At 43.4% G+C, this 9,180-nt stretch overlaps 1 protein-coding gene across 3 annotated transcripts in view; it reads right to left on the bottom strand.

Annotated features, from left to right (window-relative positions):
• The window catches only part of PRR5L (proline rich 5 like), a 30,212-nt gene extending 21,733 nt beyond the window's left edge, over positions 1–8,479 (bottom strand). For all 3 annotated transcript variants that reach the window (XM_010009758.1, XM_010009757.1, XM_010009759.1), the window contains exons 1-3: positions 8,310–8,479; positions 6,918–6,998; positions 3,280–3,328 (exon numbers count right to left, since the gene is read on the bottom strand). In XM_010009758.1, coding sequence (XP_010008060.1) covers positions 3,280–3,328; positions 6,918–6,998; positions 8,310–8,479 — 300 coding nt within the window. The remainder of the gene's footprint in view (positions 1–3,279; positions 3,329–6,917; positions 6,999–8,309) is intronic.
• Positions 8,480–9,180: the final 701 nt, after the last annotated feature.

The following is a 9,180-nucleotide window of genomic DNA, read 5'->3' as shown; positions in this document are numbered from 1 at the left end:
TAGTTCATGGGCAAAATCAATACTGGAAAACCCGCAGCGTGAAGCATTGTTTTAAGGCAGATCCACAGCCAATATTATGAGTCCCAGCTATACAGCAATTACACTTAGACTCTGATCCAAGGAGATGGCTTGTATATACAACAGGGTTGCTAAAGCAGCAGATTTATAAACACAAACCTCCTTCAGAATGATACATCTGACTTCCCACCAAAAAAAAACCTTTACAGGAATTACATTTCTCTTTCAAATACAAATCAGACCCAGTAACTCTGGTATGACAGTGGTTTGGCAGCAGAGAAAGACTGCCTAACCCCCACCCGCTTCCTACACATTCCTTTAGCAACTTCAGGAGCTAAAAACTGGTAATTTGCAGGAATGTTGGTGAAAAGGACTCGTGAGTAATCAAGTTGATCACAAAGATAGATGTGTTTCACTATAAATGCCCTGCTCCATTTTAGTCTTAAATATTCAGTGGTTAGAAAAATTGTGTGTTTGTAAAATATACATAAGGTAAGAGCCAGAACTCTTAAAACAATGGAAAATGTGATTTTAGAAATTATCTGAGTAGCTCCTGTTACAAGTGCTGTGGCAAAAGAAATGGAAAACATTTAAGTCAATTTATCTCATCTAAATATGACATGATCCAGTTAGTTGTTCTAACTGCTGCTAGGATATTTAAAACTGCCTGGTTACACATGAAAGCAGATCCTTCAGGGTCCATTTCTATCCAAGAGAACAGTAAATCTGGTTCTCAGGAGAGCTTTTCAGTGGGCTTTCACAGACGGAGGAGGAAGTCACTGCCAAAAGATTCACTTCCACTCCACTTCCCATCCCAATGATCTGCTCCCAGCACCTCCCCCATGTCAGAGACAATGAGTACATGTCAAAGGAAGAAGCTAAAAACTTTTTTCCCCCCAAGGTTATTTTTCAGCCACATCAGCAGCCTGATTCAACTGCTCATTTTGGCGGCTGTGTTGCTGCAAATCAGCCAGCATCAGCAGTGAAACTGAACCTACAGACAAATGAAATAATGTCAGCCCTTCTTTGGCACATGAATAGTCTTTCCCCACTCCACAGCCCGAGGATTTTTGAGTAAAGACATTTAGGAGGAGGGAGTGGTAACTTTTACCAAAAATTCTTCCCTGTGAGGCTGGCACAGGGTGCCCAGAGAAGCTGTGGCTGCCCCATTCCTGGCAGTGTTCAAGGCCAGGTTGGACGGAGCTTGGAGCAACCTGCTCTAGTGGAAGGTGCCCCTGCCACGGGCAGGGAGTTGGAACTGGATGAGCTTTGAGGTCCCTTCCAGCCCAAATCATGTTGTGATTCTGTGATTCTATGATCATATGCCATTTGATTCTATGCCATGTGCTGTCAGCCTAGAACCAGAACTAAGTCTGCATCTTAGTTCACAGCATAGACAAAAAGTTCATTTCCTACAATAGCCTTTATTTCACAGTTTGTTTCATGGCTTGCCAGCACCAATAGTTTTACTTGAGGCTACGTCTGATGGATGCCAAGTTACTATTTTTACCATTGAGAAAAAAAATCAAGAAGATCCCAGAAATCAAATTTTTGTCCCAGCGGCTTCAGTGGGAGAACAGCAGCTTCAGGTGAACGGAGTGATAGAAGAACAAACTCCAAGGTGAGTGCAGCCAAGCCTTTGCACTGCTCTCAAAGAGGGATGCCACGCAAACATCCCACCTCCAGCAGTGAGCCTCTTTAGTTGTCAGCTGTACTTCCAAGAAACCTAAGGAGTCTCGGGTAGTGCCACTAGCCCCAGTGCGACTGTGAAAGGCTGGAGGTTTACAGTCTGGAAGAAGAGAACAGCACATCCAAGCCCCAGTGCTGCAAGCCGTCTGGTCCCCAGCAGTCACTGGCTCCTCTTGCACAGCAACACAGTGCAGCTGCGTCTTACTCAGTGCTGGAACCCACCCAGGCCTCTTTCAGTACATTCTGAATTTTCAAAACCAGATAACAGCACCTCACATCCCTTGGGACCATGCTCAGCTCCATGCTCCACTTAGACTTACAGGTGTGTGAAGTTCTCTCTGGACATTTTCTGCTTATTCCACCCTTGTACACCATGCCTAACACTGGGTACCTGATCAAGACCTTTTGGATTTCAATTCACCACATATACGTAGTTGCAAACTTTTCTTTGCCTGTTTTTCAATCAGCAGGAGCAGTAGCAGATTTCCACTTAAGCCAGGCACTTTGGGCTATGGGCTCAACAGCTTTTCTACCAGACCCCACTGATGGTCTAGGCAACATCCCACCACTCAGCAGCAGCAGCAGTAACCTCTGCAGAAAAGGACTTGTGCAGACAGGGTCTAGAGAAGTGAAATGTAACTCCCCTGGGGTAGGAGTTTCTTTCTCACTTAATAGCACAGTGTGGGGAATTTTTATATTTTTTTGGGTCATGTAATCTAATACTGATAAGAAACAACATTAGTCTTTTCCCCCTAAGCTGTTAGCACAGTATACGGCAGTACTTCCACTTCAAGAAGTACTGAAATCCTCTTTCTCTCTCTTTCAGGGAATAAAATGCTCTTATTTTCATCAGCCTCCTCCTTTTCTTTTTTTAATCAACACTACACTGAACAACTTACAACACTGAAAGCCATGAGTGCTTTCTCAAAAATCATCCAACACACTTTCACATGATTACATTTGAACCTCTGTCTATCTGGACAGTGTCAGCCAAAGGCAATAACATTTATTCACATTTGTGACTGCTCAGGTCTTTCCCTTATCCTTCATCTTATACTTGTTTGCAGGTTGCATTTATATTTATGGTACTAAAAGGCAAACAGTACCCAGGCTGATTTACTGCTGATAGGGACTTCCTTCTTTGCCCTCCCCCTAGACCCCCCCAACAGATATCCATTATCTTTTCTTTTCCCTTTTGCCACCTCCTGTTGCAGAAAACCTACTCCTGAATTCTCTATACTAGAGAAATATGATGAAAAAAACCTATGAAAGGTTGCCCATCTTCTTTTAAAAGTTCAAGTGAATTCCTTCTTGACCTTGGCAGGCTACTAGCAGCCTTTCTGAAGCACAAAGGAAGATTACTCTTAAGTTAGCACATATACCCATAAATATGATTACTCCCAAGGCTATATGGCCCACATTCACAAAGCCCAGTACCTCCATCATCTTCTGTAGCAAAACAAAAATGGACCTTCTAGGCTATGTGCATGTCAAAAGGAGTCCTGATTTTTTTATAGGCTAAAAAGCTGAAAGAAGCAAACCTCCAAAGCAAGCAAACAAATCATATAATACCTGAAAGTAATCTGTGATGAAGGATCCAAGTTCACTCTTCAGCAGCCGTCTGTAGACAGAAGGAATGCATCCATGAAGTAACAGCCATCCCTGGTCATTTCTTACAGGTATATCCACACGTTACTACCGTTTTTACCAAAGACACATGAGTATATGAGAATGTGTTATTTTGGCCACACTTACGTTTTTTTTACGTTTAGGTATATACTCTACAAATGCCCACAAAGGCTGTTCTCAAGTTATGAAATCATGAAGGAACGAAACAGTTTCCTTGCAGGCCTATATTTATAAGCCATACACATAGAACAAGCAAAAACCCCCACATTTGCCCTCTGCATGCACAGAAAGTTGGGGAGACAATTTAAAATTACATAGTTTGAAATTCACAATTTTTTCTGCTTTTTGTTTAAACAAAGATGCCTTTTATTTCCCTAGAGTCAGCCTATCTTTCTTGGAAGCACGGAGAGGAGCAATGAAATAATCACACAACAGAAGCTGCAGCTTCCTCATGACTACCACATGTAAAAAAGTAAAAGGCAGCATATTTTTCAAGAAAGAAATTGTAGAAATTTAACAAGAGGTGTTTTAAATACATGCCAGCAGAGGTCACTCCAAATGATTATTTCTCATAAAAACTGTTGGATTTTAAATCAGGCTGTGATAAAAGCTTTAAATTCTAACACATAGTTGTATTTCAAAACCCAGAAGAGGCATCAAAAAAACCCCAAACCAACAACTTACAAAGTTCAGTGCATTTGCACTTCCAGCTTTCAGTGACCAGGAGCTTAAATTCTGTAACAGGAAATTCTGCCTAAAATTTAAAAGATGCCCAGCACTTTCCACTGCAATACACTGCATTTGGGTTTTTTCTTCAAAGAATTTTGCTTTTTAGCAACGTGAAGTATAACCAAGAGTGCTCAAAAACAGTGTTTGAAGCAGGGACCATCCAGGTCTCAGCCTGGGTTCTTACCAATAAACCACTACTTTTTCCTAATTTTTGCTGAAAGTCAATTTTGATAGCAACCTTCCCCCCTAATGACTTTGTAACACTTCTTATTCACTTATTTGCATGCCAATGGGCCTTGACTCTTTCTCTCTCAGACTGGTTGTATTCCCCGCACCCATCTCAAAGCACACTTCTATTTCTGTGAAATAGATAAACCAGAGAAATATTTGGGGTTCTGTTTGCCAGAAGGTCTTCTACTAGCTTTGGCAGAATCCATGGGCTCTCATATCAGCTGACTGACAGGCCCACTGCAGAACTTAACCTTACACAGGCAGACCAACAACCAGAGGCTTGCACCTTAGACAGAACCCAAGGGAAGGGTGTCTTCCTAATCATGGCCAGGTCACCTCCTGCTTTCCAAAATCCCATCTCCTGATGGCACTTTTTAACAGTTCCTCTTGCTGCAACAACTGACTTTCAGGGCAGTAATAAAGCATCCAGTGAGATGGTATTAAATCACAGCAAGATAAAAACTTAGTGGCAGCAACCCAGAGCAAAATGTTACCTTGTGCTTGTCTCCTTGTCCTGCAATTAATGTCCTACTTTAAAACTCTCCTGCATTTCCCACTGTCAAATAACTAGGAGCTGTGCAGAATCTGCAAGACTCTTGAAGCACCTAGCATTTGCTAACTTCCCCCGAGAGATGAATGGAGAACTGCAAACAAGCTCAACCTCAACACCCAGACTTACCAGGTGCAGGGGTGCATACACACATACATGCAGTTGCACGTTGTTTGCTCTTTAGATGAACATTATTGAGCTCCTTGAATGTTCAAGTGCCCTATTTAAAGAATGACATTTGGAGATGTAACCAATGCTCAGAGCACCTGCAGAAACATCCATCATGTATTTCAAGGTGAGTGTTCCCAAGGGCTGCCTGGGAATGTCTGTCCATGGAAAAGGGCATTTCCCCTTCCACCAGCAGCACTGTTTACAAAGTGCACACAGTTCACAAAGCATCTCCTGTTCTTCACACAGCTCCCAACACTTAGGTAACAAACATAAAGAAAGCATGGTCCAGCCTCAGGTGCCAAGCCCAGGCAACATGTCTCTTCTGCCTGGCATAATATTCCCTTCAAGGGTGGGAAGGAATCATAGAATCACAGAACAGTTTGGGTTGGAAGGAACTTAAAGCTCATCTAGTTCCACCCCCTGCCACAGGCAGGGACACCTTCCACTAGAGCAGGTTGCTCCAAGCCCCTGTGTCCAACCTGGCCTTGAACACTGTCAGGGATGGGGCAGCCACAGCTTCCCCGAACAACCTGTGCCAGGGCCTCAGCACCCTCACAGGAGACAACTTCTGCCTAATATCTCATCTCAATCTCTCCTCTGTCAGTTTAAAGCCATTCCCTCTTGTCCTGTCACTACAGGCCCTTGCCAAAAGCCCCTCTCCAGATTGCTTGTCAGCCCATTTAGGCACTGGAAGCTGCTCTAAGGTCTCCCCGGAGCCTTCTTTTCTTCCAGGCTGAACAAGCCCAGCTCTCTCAGCCTGTCTCCAGAGCAGAGCTGCTCCAGCCCTTGGAGCATCTTCATAGACAATTAAGACTGCTCCAAGTACTTAAAACTAACTTGAGGACTGAGCACACTAAAATAGTATTAAATCATGAGACAAGCATTGCCCTCACTCAGCTCTCAGAAGGAATTATATTCAACTTTCACCTTTGGGACCAGACCAAGTAGAAGAGTCTCATGCTCTGCAAGCTGCATTGATTTTGAAAGTAGGGAAGAGGGTAGTTTAGACTGCTGCTGAGTATGTGCTTAGCCCAAATTGCTACTTGAATCTTGGCACTCAGGAAAACTGCCATAGGAATTGGGGGTGGAAAGGGGCAGAAAGAAAAGGAGAAGTGGAGACCTGTATGACAGAACTCATGATGAATGAATATGGACATAGTGGGAAAGAGAGAGGGAGGAGAAACTACATACACCAGCTCTGACAGTACTTCTCTTATCACCACTTGGAACCAAGAGTAAATTGTTCTTTATCTACTTTACAGACCTATCTATGCTAACCAAACTTTCCAGATAATCAGAATGAAACCACAGATAAAAATGAAGCGTGCTAAAAAAAAAAAAAACCCACCAAACTTTTAATCATCACTATCATAAGTGTTGGAAAATGTTTGTTAGACTTTAACTTTTTTTTATCTTGAGGCTTTGTATTTTCAGGTCGCGGTCTGCAGTTATGATGTGGAGATCAAGCTTCTATATGAAATGCTGTATTGTGCTTTCATTTTAAAGACTCCACAGTTCTGAGAAGCTCAGGTTTAGAGAAGACATGCTATTACCACCATGAATCTCCTGATAAAAATGTGTAAAAAGAGCCAGAAAAGCCAAACTCCATTGAAAAGGACAAAATCCTTGTAGTCCAAGTCAATACACATCCCGTCCTTCGCAAAACTATGTATCCGCACAAGCCAGAGAAACATTATCCAAGTGCCCTACGCCATTCACTCCACCCCATAGCAAAAAAGAATTAAGTTAAGACTGAAACCCCAAAACTGTGCTTAAGTTTGCTTCAATCCCTGCTCCTCCCACCAATATCCTCCAACTGTTGTTCTGTAGGGGAATAAACCCAAGCAAGCACCAAACAAGCAGCAACAAAAATCCCTTTTCATGCATTTCAGCAACCCACCTGATATTTTCATTGAGGGTGTAAAGTTCATTATTCTGCAAGCCTCCCCCTTTGAACACATTTATCACTGCTGTTTGAACACTGCCAAAAAAGAAATGAGACAGTACGACATCCATAAATAACCATAAGTCACCAGTGTGATTTAACACAAGAGTGCAATGTGAGCTAACCACCAAAAGCTGAGTGCTTTGTAATGGGTAGAGGTTAATTGCACTCAAATACTTCTACTCTTTGTGCCCTGGAAATCATCTCTCTTATTTACCTGTTTCACACAGGAGATGGAGCAGAACCAGCATCAACCTGTGCCCAGAGCAAGCAAGGGACAGTCATTACAGGGACACTGGTCACAAAGAACATGTTCATACTAGATAAATCCTTAACATGACTGTTTAGGGGATCTAAGGGACTTTTCACAAGGGCCTGTAGTGACAGAACAAGGACGAATGGCTTTAAAGTGACAGAGGGGAGATTTAGATTAGACATGAGGAAAAAATTCTTCCCCGTGAGGAACGGTGAGGCGCCTGTGAGAGTGGTGAGGCACTAGCATAAGTTGCCCAGAGAAGCTGTGGCTGCCCCATCATGCCTGGAAGTGTTCAAGGCAGGGGGCTAGAACTAAATGAGCTTTAAGGTCCCTTCCAACCCTCACAGTGACAAATTTTTTCCTAATTTCTAATCAAAATCTCAGGCTCTTGTCAAAAGCCCCTCTCCAGCTTTCTCTTCGGCCCCTTTAGGCACTGGAAATGGCTTTAAGTTCTCCTTGGAGTCTTCTCTTCTCCAGGCTGAACAAGCCCAGCGCTCCCAGCCTCTTGTGCAACACTAGCAAGCTGAGCTACCTCAGCAAGACAGGGGTCTGCAGAGCACAGAGCTGGTGTCAGAAGGGAAGTTGGGAAAACCCACTTTGGTAGCAGCAGACCATTAGACCAGATTGAGACATCTCACTCCTCAACACTACACATTGTTTTTCCCATTGCCACTGCTGCATGACACACTCCAGACAGGATTTGGCTGTCAATACCAAGTGCTGGTAGAAGCCACAAGCTTAGCAGTTGTCAGAGGAACTTGATTGTGGTAAAAGCTTCATAATATGCAGATAAATACCTACTGTGCATTAACTGCTAGGATGTCTTTTCCTAAATGGTACCTACAAGACACAACCGTTAACAAAGAGCAATTCTGTTTTACTTCAAGACCGTACCTCTGAACAACTCTGGCTAAAAAGAAGGCTGAACACTATTAGGTCTATTTTTTTCACCTCCACAGAGGCTTTCAATGCCAGCAAAGCTTGCACCCCAGAAATTCATATGTGCTTAGAAACAGGCAAGCTTAGCCATAAACAGTCTGAAGCACGAAGGTAAGAAAGACATGCATGGCTCTTATCATGGGGCTGCTCACCTGTTCCAGGCAGAGTTGGAGCTGAGCTGCAGGGCCTGCCGGGCTGCCTGGAACCGTGGCAGATCACTGAGGACTGGGGAGCTCATGAAGCGAGGTCGAGGCCTTCTGAATGAACCCATCTTGTGTAACTGGAGAGCAAAGGATGGAGCCACGGTGAACCCTCCAGTCATAAGGTCAGGTGGAGCGAAGCAGGGCCGTCAAAAAGTCTCCTCTCTTGAAGATCCAAATGTTAATCCCAGAGATTTCAATGAATCTTCAAAATCCAGGACTCTACCTGCAGCAAAAACAAAGAGTCAGCCTTGGACTTGCAGCCCCCCATGGAGTCAGGCTGTGACATGGACACGCATCGCAAGATGCAGAGCAAAGAGAAAGGAAAAGAGCAAGACAGAGGCAGGAGGGGTGAAATATCCCAACCCCTTAACAGCAAATTTGGGCAGACTTTCTGTAATTCTTCAACAGCAGCCCTGTTTCCCATCTTGCCCCTTAAATAATGACTCAACACAGCCAGCCAGAAATACGAGCATGGTCTCTATTTCCATTTCAACTGGCAGAGATGTAAGAACAGAGGTGCCTGAACACTTCTACCAGAGGCACTTTACAAATACCTTTAAATAAAGTTAGCCATTCAGCCTGTATAAAACAGTAGAAACTGGAGAAAAAGTATTTCACCAGAAAGAAACAAACGAAGAACAATGGAAGAAAAGATGACCATCGCCTGCTTTTTCTGAGAAGTGTTGTGCAAGGGCATACACCCACTCATTATCAGTCCATTACTGAAAGGATACAATAGGGCACTTCTGCAAAAGAGATCTGACAAGCAGATTATTTTGAAAGTAAGCAGGACTTTGTTTTCTACAGAATGAGAAGTAAT

The sequence above is a fragment of the Nestor notabilis genome, unplaced genomic scaffold (genome assembly GCF_000696875.1).
Source record: "Nestor notabilis isolate BGI_N333 unplaced genomic scaffold, ASM69687v1 scaffold982, whole genome shotgun sequence".
NCBI lineage: Eukaryota > Metazoa > Chordata > Aves > Psittaciformes > Psittacidae > Nestor > Nestor notabilis.
Note: the sequence above shows the minus strand (reverse complement) of the source record. Positions and strands in the feature narration are given on the sequence as shown.